Below are 19,155 nucleotides of genomic sequence, written 5' to 3'. Positions count from 1 at the left end.
GCTCAGAAGTAGCTGGTGCCTCAGTAAGTGTGCATATCACTGTATCATGTGTCAGCCATCAGCCAATCAGACTCATTTACGTATACGCTGATCTCTTGTACATGCTCAGTAGGAGCTGGTGCCTCATAGGCATGCATATAACTATATCATGTGACAGTCATCAGCCAATCACAGACTCACATACATATACACTGTGTACGCTTGCACATGCTCAGTAAGTGTCTCAGACAGTGTGCCTATAAAAAGTCTGTGCACAATTTAATAATGGAAGTAAATTGGAAATTCTCAAACTGCTACTCCATCTGCATCCTGGAAGTGTAATGTCCCTTTAGCAGTGTGTAGGCTCCTGTGGGATGTGGAACAGAAGCTGTAACCATTAGTTTTTTTACCATCTCAGTATTGTTAGTTTCTCAATTGCAGCACAACCTGGTATAAGAAGCAAAGGACAAGTTGACAGAGGAATCTTTATAATGTCACTTAATACACACAAGAGATTCACATAAGCTAAGAGGGGAGATGTACTGACTGCGTCTAGGAGAACAACCAGATGTATCCCCAGCTTAGCTCACACCCATAAACCTTTCGAACAACACAATTTAATATTTCAGCAACTGCAATATACATATACATGCTCCGTGGTCTTCCCAACAAGCGTTTCCATGAGGTCTTCACTGGACTCTTATGGAAACTCTTAATGCTAAAACGTTCTGTTGGTCCCTAGAAGTGAGCAGCTTCCAACAAGCATCAGCGGCACTGAGCAGTTCTTGTGACCTATAGATACACAGCAGACACCCAGTCTGTAACAACTACAATGTAAACCGTGTGTCATTTACGTACATATACACACCAGACATGCAGAATCTAGCTTTATCCCAGAGGCTTGATGCTCCTTTCTTCCCTTATTGATATTAACTAAAGCTTTGTGGAATCACGGCCGGACATGCAAAGCTGAGGGCTCCTGTCTACAGGACTAGCTCCACCTACACATCACGTGTGGCTCACCACACCATCAGCAACCTCTGGGGAAAACAACATTTGTATTGTCCAATGAGATGAGGGCAGTGGGGTCTGCAGGAGGTACAGTCACATCCTTTGTATAATAAAACACCACAAGATGATATGCATCAGGCAAGGGTGACAACCTTTTCCTCAGGAGTCTCCTCCAGCAGCTGCATTATCAGTTCATAGAGTGGCCGGCAGACCTTGGCATAGCCAGCAGCTGTCAGATGGAGAAAATCAAACATATCATGGCGGGAGATGGTGCCATCTGAATGCACAAAGCTGCCATCCACATCTAACAGCTGCACATTAGGCAGGTGCGGTAGCAGTGAGCGCAGGAGCTGATTTACACAAGCATTCTTCTCTCGCAGGGGGTTGGGTCTCTCACCTCGAGGCAGCAAGCTCTTTGGGAAGAGAGAAGAAATAAAGGCAAAAAGGAAATTAAAGGAGGGAACAAGAGTTCAAGAAATTTCACATTTACAGAATATACAACAATAATAATGATGATGATGTTAAACAGGAAACACACAGACCATATAATGGTATTGAGTATCTGTCCATAAGATAAAAATGTCCTCTATCACATATGCTAAAGTAACAAGAGATGCAGATATATGAGGGATTAGAAGAAACACAAATAAACAAGAGGCAGATGAAGGTAAATTCACCTATGATGCGGAATTCCGGCATATTTTCGGTTGAGGCTTTGGTAAATATTCCCCTACTCTGAATTTCAAATAAGCAGTGGATTTTTTTTCTGACAAAATGTATCTTTTCTCCCATTTTACGGCCCCTGTATCATGTGAAATACATCAGCCAATCACAGACTAGTATATGTACACCCTGTGAGCTTGTGCACATGCTCAGTAGGATCTTGTGCCCCAGAAAGTGTGTATATCTATATATATATATAAAATGATAATGGAAGTACATTGTGTCTTAAAACTGCATGCTCTTTCTAAATCATAAAAGTTTATTTTGACTGTGTTGTGTCCCTTTAAAAACATTCTAAAAAGCCAATGTTAGAACCAATTTCTAAATTATGTTATGATGGCATTGTAAGTTTCTGGTTCATAATTAAAAGATCTGGTAAATATCCTTTTGGTCAAAAATATTTTACTTGTTGCCATCAGTCTGTACTTTAAAAATGTATTGACAGCAATAAAAACATAATTTACCAAATTCAGTACCTGGTCACCAGAAGGGGGCAAAGACAGACCAGCACTTGGAAGCCATCCACGTCTGCTTTGCGTTTTTTAGAAGTATATCAATATATGTTTGTTTTGCCTAATACAGAGGTTTAAAGCAATTGAAACCATCGCTGTACAGGCACTCCGGGCTGGGATGAGGTACAGGGGAGATTCGTGCACTGACGTCGTAAGGCATGTAGCCTCTTAGAGCCACAGCGTGTATGTGGAAATTGAAGGAGGCAAAAACCTCCTACACCAGAACTTTTAATCCCTGCCACTTCCTTACCTCTCAGTCTATTTTATAGCCAAGTAAAAGGAGTAACCAAAAGTAGAAGAGAGAGTGTAGGGTAAAGAGGTGCAAACTACAACTGCCGCCAACTAGAAACAAACTTGGGCTGGTCTTGTGGGCTCTCACCACCAAGAAATATATTAATTTACCGGGTAAGCATAAAACAAAATTTATGCTTACCTGATAAATTATATTCTTTCCTGGCATGGAGAGACCACGATTCCATTCAATTACTGTTGGGAATTCAACTCCTGGCCACCAGGAGGAGGCAAAGACATTGAAGCAAAGCTTAAGTATCCCTCCCACTTCCCATAATCCTCAGTCATTCAGCTGAGGAATAAGGAAAAAGAAAGAGGAACACTAGGGGCATAGAGGTGCCTGAAGATTATAAAAATAAATGCTGCCTTAAAAATTAGAAAAGGGCGGGTCGTGGACTCACCATGCCAGCAAAGAAAAGAATTTATCTTGTAAGCATACATTTTGTTTTCTTTCCAATGGCATGGAGAGTCCACGATTACATTCAATTACTGTAGGGAAACCAATACCCAAGCCAGATAGGACACAGAATGGACAGGGAGGGGGAACCAAAGGCAGGCAGACCTAAACTGAAGGCACCACCGCTTGAAGCACCTTTCTCCCAACAGAAGCCTCAGCAGGCAAAAACATCACATTTGTAAAAGTTTGAAAAGGTATGCAAAGAAAACCAAGTAGCCGCCTTACAAATTTGTTCCAAGGAAAATGTGTTCTTTAAAAACCAGGAAGAAGAAAAAGCACGGGTAGAGAGAGCCGTAGCCCTCTCAGGAGGCTGTAGTCCGGCTGTTTCAAAAGCCAAGTGAATGACACTCTTCAGCCAAAAAGAAAGAGTAGATGAAGAGGTCTTCTGGCCCTCGCACCTACTGGAATACACTACAAACAATAAAGAAGATTGTTTAAACTGGAGATAGAAATTTAGGGCACGTACAACATCTATGATGTGAAGAAACTGTTCCTTCTGAAAAGAAGGATGAGGACAGAAATAAGGAACTACAATTTCCTGATTAATATTGCAGTCAGAAATCACCTTAGCAAGGAATTTAATTTAATACGAAGAACAGCCTTATCTGCATAGAAAATAAGATAAGGAGAGACAAGTCTGAAACTCTACGAGCAAAAGAAATAGCTAACAACAAAACAAAAAAAACTTTTCAAGAGAAAAGTTTAATATCAACAGAATGCATAGGCTCAAACGGAGCCTGCGGCAGAAAACGAGAATTAAATGTATGCTCCAGGGAAGAGCAACAGGTTTAAACACAGGCCTGATTCTAACCAGAATCTGAACAAAAGAACGAACATCCTGCAAATTGGCTAACAAATAAAACAAAAAACAGATCTGTCCCTTTACAGAACTAGCAGACAAACCTTTCTCCAAAACCTCTTGGAGAAACAAAAGAATTTGAGGAACTCGAACCGAGTGTCAAGGAATACCTTGAGACTCGCACCAAGAGATATAGGAGCACCAGACCTTATGATATATGTGGCGAGTCACTGGCTGATGCGCCTGGATCAGTGACAATTACCCTATCTAAAAAACCTCTTTTAGACATGACTAAGCATACTATCTCCACACAGTCAACCTAAGACAATCTAGAGATTGGAGAAGGAATAGACCCTGAAGTAGAGGGTCCTTCCTCAGCGGTAACCTCCTTGTAGGGGAAAAAGACATAGTCACCAGATCTGCAAACCAAGATCTGCGCAGCGAAGCTGAAGTACGTAGGATCACTGAGGTCCGCTCCTGCTTGACATGGGCTATGACCCCGGAGAAAAGGACAAACGGAGGGAATAGAAATATCTGACTGAACTCCCACGGAACTGCTAGTTTATCCACCAGCACTGCCTGATGGTACCTCGATCTAGACCCGATCTGGGATGCTTTGAAATAAAGGTGAGAAGCCATGAGGTCTATATCCAGAACCCTTGCCCTGAGGATTATCTCAGAGAACACCTCTGAATGAAGAGCCCACTCCCCAGTATAGAAGGCCTGGCTGGTCAGAGAGTCTGCTTCCCAGTTGTCCACTCCTGGGATATGAATAGCCGGAAAGTTACAATAGGGAGACTCCGCCCACTGAAGGATGCGAGAGACATCATTCATTGCCAGGGAACTTCTTTTTCCCCCTTGATGAATGATGTGAGTCACAGAAGTTATATTGTTTGATTTAAATCTGAGAAATCAGACAAATCGCAGATGAGGCCACGCTACCTGAGCATAACGATAGATCTCAGCTCCAGAAAGTTTAAAGGAAGAACCAATTCCTCTGGCAACCAGATCCCTGAGCTCTTAAGGGACGCCAACAAGCTCCCCAGCCTGAGAGGCTGGCATCTGTAGACACAATCTCCCACGATGGTCTCATAAAGCATATGCCTTGTGCCAGATGATCCAGACAGAGCCACCAGGAGAGAATTTTCTTTTGGTAATCTAGGGCGATTCGTTGATACAGATCTGAAAGATCGCCGTTTCACTGGCTGAGCATATCTAGTTGGAGAGGTCTCAGATGGAAGCGGCAAAAGAATAATGTCCATGCAGGCCACAATGAGACCAATTACTTCCATGCACTGCGCCAATGAAGGGCCTGCCAAAAACTGAAGGGAGAGACAGGCAGAGAGAAGTCTGGATTTTCTCAAATCTGTCTGGAAGATCCTCATGGAAATGGAATCTATGACTGTCCTTAAAAAAAAAAAAAAGCAGACCCTGGTATTGGGAACAAGCTAACTCCTGTCTTTGTAGTCAAGGCCAGACCAAATGACAGAATTACAAACCGAAAAAGATTGTCCCGAAAAATAAATTCCTTCTTGCAAACAAAATCTTAGTCCCCACTTGGAGAGAGGGACTGGAGATAATGCAAGAAAAAACCCTCTTGCAGAGAAAACCATGTCCAAAATCAAGAACTCGTCGATAACTAGAATTACCCCCTGGTAATGAAAAGTTACAGAGATGTATAAATTCTACATAAGGACGAAGCCCTCTTAACCCTAAATAACAGTTTAAGCAAAACTGACAGGATGTATAAAACATCAATGACACCATAAGTCTGTAATAACACATAAAAAACAGGAAACAAACCTGAACTAACAGCCAATGAAAATAAAAGTTCATAGCTAAAATGCAAACCACACGGCGTGGACGCCGCTAGTGACCCCCTGGCTGGGCCCTGCCTGGTATTGAACCTGGGACTCCAGGTTCAGAGACCAGTTTGCTCTGTCTGTGTTTAATTACAGTCCTAACAAATACTAAGAAAAATATGTATTCTACACAGGACAACATAAGTTGCAACAGTCATGAGTAGGAGATCTCCTCACAATGAGAAGAATTATATTATTGTACCCATTTTTACATAGCGCAAAACATGATGCAACAGGCCCTAGCAGAAAAACTTCTCAATATGAGAGATTGTATAATTGAGCCCATACACATAACATATGTAAGAAAGAACAAAAACATATTAGTGTCCGAAGATCACTAAGAACAATATCTATTTTACATCGGACCATACATGATGCTACCGACATAAGTAGAAAATCTCAACATGAAAAAGATATATATTAAAAAGTGTCTATATACATGAAATGTGTAAGCATAAAAATAACATGTTAGTGTCCTAAGATCATATGTATTTTGCATAAGGCAATATATGATGAAACAGGCATTAGCAAAAAAAAAATCTCTTCAACATGAGAAAGATTATATTATTGTGCCCCTGTAGATAAATATTGTGGCATGATAATAAACATATAGAATTCTAAGATCACTTAGATAACTATGTATTTAACATAATACAAATAGATGTTGCAACAGTCAGCATGGAAAATATAAGTATGAATTTAATCATATTAGTGATCCCAGAATCACTAAATATATATATATATATAAATATACTACATAATACAAAGAAAACAGCTGTAAATCTCCTCACTAAGAGAGAGATTGAAATTATATACATTAGAATATATAAGCAGGAATTAAACAAATAAGAGTTCTAAAGTAAATATGTCTGACATAATACAAATAGAAGATGCAGCAGTTATAGAATAACATCTCCTCACTATGAGAGAGATAGAACTATATAAATATAAAATTGATCCTGCATTTACATTGAACCGCCACAAGATGGCGGCAAACACTAAGGAAACAAAAAAAAAACAGGAGAAAAGATTCCTGAGAATAATGCAGAGAATTTAATATTGCTTTATTGTAATAAATAATACATAAAGTTTGTGATACGGGATAAGAAAACCTAACCCCCAAATAAAATATACACACGGTGAAAAGCAACATTCTCTGCAAGAGATGGTGCATTCCAGAGAATTCGCGTCAAACAGACCTGTGGCGGGAACATTAACCCCACCGCCGCCGGTGTTCTGTTGAGAACTCCAATTCATCAAAAACTCCAATCTGACGTCACTTCCGGTGACTCTTATTTTAATATCTGTTTTGTCTCTGTCTGGGGGGCCATCGCAGACCCTTTGCATATACCCCAAGTAACCCTTGAACCCCCCCAGCCGGAGGCAAATAGATAGTGAAGATAGGCGATTACAGGGCCTATCTGATTGGTTGTGAATCCTGTCACTCACAGGACACGGACCAATCAGATGTATGGAAATAATGGAAGTGACATCAGATTGGAGTTCTCGACAGAACACCGGTCTTAAGTCCTAACCCTAAATGTACATGGGCCTTGAGAGGACTGCGACATACGGGTCTCAGAAAAGGATGTTAACCCTAGGACCCTATATACCAGGAGTGCAAAACACTAAACACTTGTGGGTCACAGAGCTCCAACACACAATCCGTGCATAAAGAGATTTTTCCAATAAATATACGCCGGAAGCCGGCAAAATAAGGCACATACACCTCTTTCAGTCTCCAGCACTAATGGCACCGGTCTCTTAATAAAGAGATATAGCGAGATTGGATGGGATGCTAAGGGCTGCGCAGCCATTCAAACTCGCTAGGCACCGCCTTGTCTCCCTCTAAGGTTGCCTGACAAGCGCGCCATAAACAACCCAGTCAGTGGCGGGAAAGAAAGTTGTTTAACCCCACCACTGCTGGGAGCTTTGAGGAGCTTCATAAAAAGAGAGAAATTAGGCCAGCGGCTCATGATAGAGAGTACAAACACATGTCCCTACAAGCGAAATTAAGCGGCTATTTGCCGTGAATGCGGACGTGTAAGTGCGGAATGCCGCAATTGTTGCATGAGAGAGGGACCTCAACCCTCTGTATTAGCGCAACTAAACAGCCCACTTCGGTTCACCAATAAAAGGTAAAAACCCCTACTTGAAACCAGAGTTGTATAAAAGTTGCCACAGACACCCTGGAGAAAAAGGACTTACTCTAAGGCGAGCTATGATTCTAGCTGTATCAGGATCCTTAAACCCCTAACTGCTCATAGGCCATAAAAATATCCTGATCCCAGGATATATAATTAATCACAGACCCCCTAAGAGGGAATCTAGGCTCCATTAGGACACCCACCACAGAGTCCCCTGCATAGGTCCCCTATAAGGGAAAGAAAACAAAAAAAGACTCACCAACCAGGGTCTTCTGCTGTGGAGCAATCACAGCACTTTCAGGTCTGCCAGCTTCATCCAGACTTCTGACAGGGACCTCAGATGAAAGGAAAGCAGAGTAACTAACCCTGGTTGCCAGGTGGGGTGTTAGCACAGAAAGACCTCCAGCAGCTAACAGCTACCAATACTCTTACTCAAGAGGACACAGCATTACCCCAGTCCTACTTGAAAGGAAAATACCCATTAAAGGACTTAGATACTTATTTCTTCAGAGCACTATCTTTGCGTCCTCCTTGTACGGATTAATGGACTTAGTCTTCAAGCATAAGCATAATTTTTGCTTTCTTTCTAATGGACAAAATCTAATTATAACCTATGGGAAACCAATACCCAAGCTGTGCAGTCCACGAATTTTAGGGAGGGAAAGGAAGGCAGTCCTAAGTACCACCGCTTAAAGAACCTTTCTCCCAAGAGACACCTCCCACTGAGGTAAAAACATCAAATTTGTAAAATTTCGTGAAGGTATGCAATGAAGACCAAGTAGCAGCCTTACATATATGTGCAACTGAAGTCTTATTCTTGAATGCCCAGGAAAAAGACTCTGCACAAGTAGAATGTGCCGTAAACCACGATGGAGGCTTCTGACCCGCTTCTATATAAGTCATGCAAATCAAATATCTGAGCCAGAAGGATACGGTAACAGCTGTGGCTTTCTGACCCTTGCGCTTACCATATAGGGGATAAACAAGGAAGATTAATGACGAAATCCTTGGTAGCATGAAGATAGAATTTTAAAGCTCTAACATCATCCAGATTATGTAACAGCCTCCCCTTAGAGGAAGGAGGATTGGGACAAAGATGGAACAACCAGTTCTTGATATTGTAAGTTGAGACAACCTTAGGTAAAAACCCCATCTTTGTCCGAAGTACAGCCTTATCCGAATGGAACACTAGCTTAGGCGGGTCACACTGGAGGACAGACAATTCTGACATTCGAGCAGAGAAAATAGTTAACAGAAACAACACTTTCCAAGTTAGTAACTTAATATCAATAGAAACCATAGGCTCAAACAAAGCCTGTTGAAGAACTCTAAGAACAAGATTAAGACTCAATGGAGGAGCAATAGGTTTAAAAACAGGTCTAAGACTAGCAATAGCTTGAACAAACGACTGAACATCAGGCAAACGTGCCAACCTCTTATGCAGAAATACAGAAAGAGCAGAAATCTGACCTTTAAGAGAACTAGCCGACAGGTCCTTCTCTAAACCATCCTGCAGAAACTGAAGGCTATGTGGAGTCTTCACTTTGTGCCAAGGGAACCTACGTTCCACGCACCAGGACAGATAAGCCCTCCACACCTATGGTAAAAACATCCAATAACCAGCTACGTGCCTGAACCAGAGTATCAATCACCACCTCCTTGGGACAAAACTATGCATTTAATCTGCATGCAGTCAGCCTCAGAAAGATTTTGGTAGAACGGATCTTGCATCAGAAGGTCCAATCTCTGAGGCAGCCTCCACGGAGGAGCAGATGACATTCTCACAAGCTCTGCATACCAAGTCCTGCGTAGCCACTCAAGAAATAACAGAATCATTGAAGTTCCCTCCTGTTTAATTCGAGCTATCACTCGAGGAGAACACGGAGGAAAAACATACACTAGATTGAAATGTCAAGGAACTGCTAAGGCATCTACCAACGACGTCTGAGGATCTCTCTATCTCGATCCGTATCTTAGTAGTTTGGCATTGAGACGGGAAGCCATCAAATCTATCTCAGGACACCCCACCTGTGGGTGAACTAACAAAAAAAACAGAACAAGAAAATAACACATCATAGTTTAGCAACCATTCCCCGAATGTGGATGGCTAATAATTGGCATTAGTATGTCTCTGCCCATTGAAGGATACGAGACACGTCTCGCATCGTCAGAGAACTGCGAGTTACGACCTGGTGGTTGACATAGGCCACTGTAGATATGTTGTCCGACTGAATAAAACAAATGGAACGCAACTGGGACCACCATTGAAGAGAGCGAGGAAGATGACCCTCAGTTCCAGAATGTTGACGGGAAGGATCACTTCCTCTGGTCGCCAGGTTCCCTGAGCTCTCAGAGAACCCCACACAGCACCCCAGCCTGTCGCATGTGTTAAGATCTCACCGGATGAGCGCAGGAAGCACATGCCGTGGAGAACGGGTTCCTGAGACACCCACCAGGAAAGAAACTCCCTCGTTTATTGATCCTGAGATATTACCTGAGGACAGGTCCAAAAGATTCCCGTTCCATTGCTTGAGCATACAAAAATGTAGAGGTCTCAGATGAAAGCGGTAGCCTCCATGAATTGAGCCACTGATGACTGAGAAGTGGCTTGAAGTAGACGGCAGCCAGCCTGAAACTTATCCCTGCGTTTATCTGAGAGATAGATACATATGCTAATAGAATAGATAATGATCCCCAGAGACCTCACTCTCATGTGGGGGGGTGAGGAAACTTTTTTTTTTAGATTTAATTTCCAGCGATGCGTCTGAATATACCAAAGTAACTTCTTCGTGTGAGATGTCGCTAAGGAAGAAGGGACATGATGGTCTCCATTTTGAAGGAAGGTACCCTTAAGAATGTGTTGAGGCACTTCAGGTCTTAAATGGGATGAAAGGTTTCCTCCTTTTTGGGAACGATGAAAAGGTTTTGAATAAAACTCCTCTCTGCCCGAGGAACAGGGACAACTCCCATAGATAACAGATGGACTACACAGCGTAGGAAGGCTTTTCTTTTTTTCCAGCTTCCCCGAGATCCTTGAAAGGAGGAACCTGCCCTTTGGAGGGCGAGATTGGAAACCTATTTTGTATCCCTGAGATATGATGTCCAGAACCCAAGGGTCCTGAACGGACTGAGCCCAAACTTCCTGAAACACAGATAAGCTGCCCCCAACATGAACTGGGGCCAACTCTTTATGCTACCTTGTTGTCTGGGGTCGATTTATTGGGCTGCTGTTCTTGTTCCCCACCGGCTTTGGCTTCCAGGTACTCCTGGGCATTTCAGACTTGGATGTAGAAGTACTCCTCTGTGTAATATTCTGATGAAAGGAGCAAAAACTCCCTTATTGCCAGAGACAGTAGAAAAGATGGAGTCCCATCTCAACTAATTAAGGATTTTTCCTTAACGGGTAAGTGAAGCCAGAGTTCTTGGCTTAGAGACAAAAAGGTTAATAATGGCGTCACAGAAAAAGGAACAGGCCCTTTTCAGGCCCTGACTACAGTCTTGAATATCCTCCAAAGGGATTCTACCGAAAACAGAGTCACACCAAAGGAAAAAGAAAACCTTCAATTTCCTATATGTTTTAGAGGGATAGTACTGCCCTTAGCCAGGGTAGAAACAGAGCCATCTACCTCATGGACCAGATTCCACGCTTAAAAAACAGCTATCCGGGAAAGAAAACTTTTTATTGAACTTTATGCACCAGTCAAGGGTTTAATACTCCTAAGGTCTAAATACCTTAATATATAACCACGTCAAGTTATGAGAGAGATTGTGGAGCAGATCTTATACTTACACCCTTTATTAACACCTAGTTCTATTTCAAACATGTACGTGAGAAATTGCGTAGGACTGCATAAGATTAAGATAAGTACTGGGAAGTATACCCCGCTGTGCAATATGGGCAAATATATTAGGAAAAGACAGTAATCGCCTATTGCGCAGGGAGACAACAATATGATCGCTCAAGGCATAGATCATTTTATAGGAGACAGTTTTGATATTATTCATTGTGTAGTCATTAGCCAGGAAAATAATCTGTGACCCTTGATATCAGTGCATGCAGGGCTCTTACCTTGCACACTAAACAGTATAGCGGTTTTGCTTGAAATAATTACTTCTCATACACAATGTCCACTGGATAATAGTCCATCAAGCTTAATGACAGTTATAGTCCCAGGGGAAAAAAACAAGTCAAGCCCTAATCTCCCCAATGGAAACAGCAGCAAGTCGCCAAAACAGAGAATATATGGAAATATGTCCTGCGACCTCTACATCCTTCTTCAGGAAGGCTACCCACACGCTATGACAGCATTGACAGAAAAACAAGTTGTATCCCCTCTGCATTAGGAACACACTGTTCAGCTGTGACTCACCACTTCCAGTTGTGATCTAGTTGAGTGACAACATGCGCCATCCGATCTGCATCCCCTAATGCGCGTTGTAAAACAAATGTACACGAGTGCTCCGAGAGAGTAAGAGTGTGAGGAGGCCCAATATGAGTGGGCGGAGAGCACGCCAAGATGTTCCTGCAGCTGGAAAGTGTTGACCCTAACCGCCGCAGGAACAGATAACATTTCACTCCCGAGTGTCCTGAAATGCAAGTCAATAGATAATAAATAAAGTCATGTGATCAGGGAGCTGTCAAAAGAAATCAGATTATAAGGGACTGCGGTGCTATAGGGACTTCGTGTATTTCAGGAGACAGCAGATCTCACTGGCAACTTCTGAGCGTCCTTAAAGAAATTGTTCAGTTTAGCTGGAATCAGAAAAACGGATAAGGCCCCTGTTACCCCAATAAAGAAATAAAGACCCCCATGTTCTTCCAGCTCCTAATAAAGTAAGTGACTAACCCGCATAGAAAGGGTTTCTTATAAAGAGGCATACAATGTTAGTAATACAGACAACCTCACCCCTTAGATAAGGCAACTAGCCTGTATAAGGGAGAGACAGGGTAACTGTAAAATGCCCCATGTACTAAGCAGCCCTCCTCGTGTGACTGCTTACTCTATCCCAATTAGGCAACAAGCCATTAGATAGGGAAGATAATAAAACAGGACTTACCCAGCTTCTGTCCTCTGAGGGAATCCTGTAACACAAAGGAAAATCAGTGTAACTGTTTGCCTAAAGGGGACAGTAGCAGAATAACCTGGAGGAGGCATGGGAATTTCCCTGCGACCACCAGTAGCTAGCATACACCAAAACTCTAAGAGAACTACCTGGCTTTCTACAAATCCCCTGCCCTCTGTTGCAGGAAATAATTCATTGAGGACAAAAAAATTAGAATCTTTAGCAGAGCACCTCTCTCTGCAACCTCCATGAAACAAGGCAAAGAACTACAGAGAGAGTAGAGGAAGTGGGAGCGATGTTTGATGCTTTGTTTGGGGTGTCTTTGCCTCCTCCTGGTGGCCAGGTGAAGTATTTCCCATAGGTTATGAATGGATTTCGTGGACTCTCACTGCCAGTAGAAAGAAAAATTACTTTTGAAGTGGCCGGTGGGAGAGTGGCATAACTAGCTTAAAAAGTAAGTTATGGGGGCGTGTCTGGGCGGCGATCCTAGCTAGTTGCAATATCTGAAGCTGGAAACGAGTTACCACTAATTCGCCGATTATTAGTGGAATCTGGCATTATCAACATTACTCAAGTACATACTCTGTTGCATTACCTCTCGCTGAAAAGATTGATATAAGTCTTTGCTGAGTACATGACTTCAGTGCAGATCCGGATCATTAGGGCTCTGGGCGGCGACCTGTTTAGAGAGTTCCTAATACCCCCCCGGTAACCCGGGTAGTGCAGCCTGTCATGGCTGTAATTCAGGAGGAAGTGTTTTTAGTTATTCAGGCATATATGCAGGAGTTTGAATCCCAAATGAGTACTAGGCTTGATCGTCTTGCATCTCTTGTTGAGTATAGAGAAGTTCAATTTTAGACCTGTACCCATCAATGCATAGAGAAGTTCAATTTTAGACCTGTACCCATCAATGTCGTTAAGAAACATCTTAATAATCTAAAAATGAAAAACCAGTCTGGACCTGATCAAATCCCAGCAATGTTGTTGAAGCTCAGTGCGCCAGCAATTGCTAAACCCGTCACAACCCTAATTAACGAATCTTTGGTGTCTGGATGCATACCCACACTTTGGAAAACTGCAAGAGTAGTGCCTATCCATAAAAGTGGGGAGTTAACCTTGGTTTCTAATTATCGTCCTATATCTTTGCTCCTAGTATTGTCAAAAATCTTAGAAAAATGCGTCCATACGCAACTATGTGAGTATTACCAACAATCTAACTATCTGACTCCTGATCAATCAGGTTTTCGCCCGAATCACTCCACTACAACTACCCTCCTAAAAGTTTGCAACGACATCCAAACTGGCATGGAACAAGGAGACCTAACTGGAGTTATTTTCCTTGATTTTGCAAAGGCCTTTGACACAGTAGACCACAACATACTACTGCTCAAACTAAAAAACTCAGGTATTGGTGATCGTCCGCTAACCTTATTTCGATCATATGTATCGGATCGATCACAATATGTCTCCGTTTCTGACAGCGACTCCCTCCCTCTCCCGGTCACGTGTGGTGTTCCCCAAGGTTCCATTCTCGGCCCCTACTATTCACATTATTTATAAATGATCTGCCTAATGTCTGCAAATCCTCAACTGTACACATGTACGCAGACAACACGGTAATCTATGCAAACAATTCTGATCTGCCGCAGCTAGAAGCAGTGCTCCAAGACCAATTCACAGAGGTAGAAAAGTGGATCTCAAAAAACAAACTCTTCCTAAACACTGACAAAACTGTCACAATGATCTTTGGAACGGGACCTAAATTACACAAATTACAAAATTCCCATCTACAAATCAAAACAAAATCCAATTGCACGCTGACCGCAGTCCACTCTTTCAAATACTTGGTATGTTGTTAGATCCCAATCTATCTTTTGGCCTCCACATAGAAAAACTTGCATCTAAACTTTATCCAAAACTAGGTGCCCTGTACAGAAACAAATCCTGCCTCAGCCCTACAGTAAAGGAAAAGATTGTACAGCAAATGCTGATGCCTATCATGGATTACGGGGACGTAGTTTATGCACCGCAAACTCACCTTAATAAACTAAATACATTGTATAACTCGTTCTGCCACTTTGTGCTACAATGTAACTACAGGACCCACCATTGTGACATGCTAAAAGAACTAAACTGGCTGACGCTGGAATCCAGACGCACCCTCCATCTTTCCTGCCTTGTGTTTAAGTGCCTTTCTGGGAAGCTCCCACCCTACCTGAGCAGAATGCTCACACTGGTTATTTCCACCTCCTATAACCTCCGATCCAGTACCAGCACATTATTTAGCTTGCCTCAATACAAAAAGAAAGCAGCTCGATCTTCCTTTTCCTACAGAGCACCACAATTATGGAATGACCTCCCGCACACTTTCAAACCTTCCCCAAGCCCAATATCCTTTAAAAGATCCCTCTCTACATATCTCAAAACAGAATGCACCTGTCATGGTTGATTAAATATTTCCTACCTGTTCTATGTTAAATTTTTTGCATATATTGTGTATTATTATTGTTTTTGTATTTTATTGTACCCTATTGTATCAATGCAATGTCTTGTGGACCCAGGACATACTTGAAAACGAGAGAAATCTCAATGTATCCTTCCTGGTAAAATATTTTATAAATAAATAAAATTGTGTGAAAAGCCTGAAGCTAAGAGAAGAGGAGGAGAAGACACCATTTTGATCAACCCTAGAGTACATCTAAGTATGCATATTGAACAGACCAGTACAGAGAGGGACTACGATACTTTTCTGAAGAGTGCCTGTGGAGGGCTCTCTCCCTTATGTTATGTTTCTGGTTGGGGGGATGCGGCCGACCCGTCTCAGGACAAACAATTTCTGATCGCTCAGGGAGTAACCTCTGCCGGGAAGAACACTTGGAATGTCTATCAGAAAAGCGATCAGCAGATTGGTTTTCTTTTACATGCCATACTTTTCAGTGAGGACAAGAGACTGCTTACAGAATTTAACTCCCTTCTGGACACTACTAATTCCCTGCCTGCCTTGGACAGTTTGAAGTTGAAAGGAGCGACTTCGGGCAATGCTGATGTGTGCTTTCTGTCACAGGGTAACATATTTCATGTCCAGCAGCACAACCCCTCTGAGGGTTTTGAAAGCCGTTCATGCTTCAGTGCTTCCTTTAAAGTGGACATTCGGTCTGGCATTGGATAACTTACCGTGTTCCTTTGTTTATTTTTTTTTTTACTTTCAGTAATCTTCTCTCTAAATGACAATCTTAATATTGCCTTGTCTCTCAGGGAAACTGTTGATGTATAGTGGTTTTACTTACTGGTGAGGGGAGTGCTGTTCTATAGTATAGTGTGTTAGTTCTCTATTGCTACAGATTGATTTACAATTATAGTGGGGGCTAATCTACTGTGTTGCAGACATTCCCTGCAGGTTCTTTGACCATCAGCCATTGTAAGCTATATGCATTTTTACAAGCAATAAGGTAGCTGATAAAATATTTGTTTTAATAAGGCACTATATGTTTGCCACATAATGCCGCAGGGAATCAAGTGTCAAATGTGCTGGTTCTTTCACACATAATTGAATGCATGAGGAACAATTTTATCTGTAAGTGAGGCTGAACTATAAATTTAACATATCTATGTAATGTTATCTCTGAACATAAGCCCCCTTTAACACAGTTAATTTTTTTTTTTTTTTAGATGGTCCATATGAGAGAGGCTGAAACCCCCTGTTTTATGCTGCAATTTAGAGGTATTATTTTGGCGGGCAACATGGTTAATGACACAGCTTTTTTTCCCCATCTTAACCATTTAATAGGGGCATTCTCCTTATATTTGCTTGTTAATTTTGTTTGCTTCAAATTCCTGAACTGTTTTAAGGTTATTATTCGCTATACTAGTGTGGTAAATACGCAAGCATAGGCAGCCTATGTCACTCAATATTCCAGAACAATTGTCATTATATTGATTGTTTACATATGAGGTGTATGCAGGTCCCATAGAGGCCTGAGCCATTTAAAGCCCTCAGAGCTTAGAAGAAGCAACAACTGAGGTCCAAGAGTGGGCTCCACTACATAAGAGGGTAAAAGGAGATTAATATAGGCAGTGTACGGGTTGCCTGCATCACTCAATATCATATAATATATTTGTTATTTGAATATGCATTACATTAAGCAGTTTTAGAGTATCTATCGTATTTTCTGAGGTCTGAGGTGGCAAGCGAGTTAGAAATTGCATCTCCTACTGAGTTGTCTTAATATTATCAGAAGCCCAAAAGTGGCTTCAGTTGTGTGGGATATATATATATATATATATATATATATATATATATTACAATTATATTCTATCTACATACTGAGGTCCAGAAGGGTCATGTGTGAGTTAAAAATTCCATCTTCTACTGAATTATCTTAGTATGACCAAAAGTGGCTTCAGTTTGTGTTGGAGATACAGTATTTTTTTATCATGTCTACTGAGGTCCAAGAGTGGCCTGTGAGTTAGAATCTGTATCTCCTACTGAGTTGTCTTAATACTACTAGAAGCTAAAAAGTGGCTGCAGCTGTGCATAAATGAATATTATACAAATATACTTTGTCTTAATAAATCTACTATAGCTTTTTTATCTTACTATCTATAGTTCTATAGATTTTATATCTGTTACAATCTTACTGTGATGATATTTGCAGTGACCTTTACATATGAAGAGATTTTCTAAGCCTCCCAACACTCGGAGGGGAGATTAAGAACCAGCTGGCCAATAGTATCTCTTCTGTGTTGGGAATCACTGGCTTATGCTATGATGTCTATGTTGTGGACACACAAAGACCTACTTTTTTCCTTTCAGAGCCCTTATACAAAAGCTACGTCTTATGATTACCGCTTGTTAAGTTATTTTTTGTCCATGTTAAAATGTTTATCTATAAAAAGAGGTGCCGCTCATGGCCTATTGTACTTCCTATGGTTTAGGACCTCGTATTGCTTATGGTCTCTAGGACATGCCTATGTATTAGACGCACGAGACTTGATGTATGTATATAGGCGTGTTGCCATGACAGTATAAGATGCTGTTTATGTATGCCATTGCAACCTCAATAAAAAATATTTTGAAGAAGAAAAAAAAAAAAGTTAAAGCACATCTTCATTACAAGTGATTAAAGGGAGAGTCGACTCCAAAACTGTTATTGTTTAAAACGATAGATAATCCCTTTATTACCCATTATCCAGTTTTGCATAACCAACATGATTCTAATATACTGTACTTTTTACCTCGGATCACCTTGTATCTAAGCCTCTTTTGACAACCCACTGATCACATGACTGTTTATTATCTATTGACTTGCATTTTAGCCAATTACGCATAACTCCATGAGCGTGAGCACAATGTTATCTGTATGGCTCTCATGAAATAGTCTCCTGTTGTGAAAAACAAAAACGTGATCAGGGGGCTGTCTGTAGTGGCTTAGAAAAAGGCAGAAATTTAGAGGTTTGAATGTTATAAAGTATATTATTATAACAATGTTGGCTGTGCAAATCTGGGAAATGGGTAGTAAAGGCATTATCCAACTTTTTAATCAATAACAATTGTAATGTAGACTGTCCCTTTAATTAAAGTAAGTCCACCTAAAATATCACTAACATTCAGAATCTGATTATAAAAAGTGGAAAGTTTCTATCACTTTAAACTAAATACATATTTTGGAAGCTTTAGAGAGAAACAGTTGAACTGACCGGTGCCACCAGCCCCTCTGAATTTGGGAATTAACCAGTTTCTGCCAGAGCTTATTAATAACTGACATTAGGACCAGAGACGGCATCGGACAACTGGCTAAACAAGCAAAATGCAGATGAGCCAGAAATCTGGCACTCACCAAGGCTTTAATTTGATGAGGAAAAATAAAATAGATATTGATCAGAATAATAATACAGGTGTTACGAGGAAGATCTGCAGACACCGATGTTACCTATCTTTGGTTTTTAAATTACAAGAATACATTATCAATACTTGCACAAATATGTACAGACTGAAATGAAGGGCAATTGCTAAGATAATCTACCAACCCTAAGAGTAATATGCTACATACATATAGTACATAGGAGCTCAGTCAGATAGAGTGAACAGAACAACAAAGCTCAAATTGTATAACTATTAGAAATAAAAAATAAACAATGTCTTTGTGGAATACATAATAGTGCATCATTGTGACAATTTCTATTATTTTGCATTATTATAAACATCAAGCAGTTTATGGTTTTATATCGCACAATGCAACATTAGGAGAAAATATAAGGGAATACTAAAACAATTAAAACAAAGCTAGAAGCTAATTATTATTATAGAAGA

At 41.1% G+C, this 19,155-nt stretch overlaps 1 protein-coding gene across 2 annotated transcripts in view; it reads right to left on the bottom strand.

The window, feature by feature from the left end:
• Positions 1–450: 450 nt before the first annotated feature.
• The window catches only part of PAFAH1B2 (platelet activating factor acetylhydrolase 1b catalytic subunit 2), a 147,066-nt gene continuing 128,361 nt past the window's right edge, over positions 451–19,155 (bottom strand). For both annotated transcript variants that reach the window (XM_053691387.1, XM_053691388.1), the window contains exon 6: positions 451–1,403. In XM_053691387.1, the coding sequence (XP_053547362.1) occupies positions 1,125–1,403 (279 nt within the window). In that variant the 3' untranslated portion in view covers positions 451–1,124. The remainder of the gene's footprint in view (positions 1,404–19,155) is intronic.

Source organism: Bombina bombina, chromosome 8 (genome assembly GCF_027579735.1).
Source record: "Bombina bombina isolate aBomBom1 chromosome 8, aBomBom1.pri, whole genome shotgun sequence".
Classification (NCBI taxonomy): Eukaryota; Metazoa; Chordata; class Amphibia; order Anura; family Bombinatoridae; genus Bombina; species Bombina bombina.
This window is presented reverse-complemented; position numbering and strand designations above follow the sequence as displayed.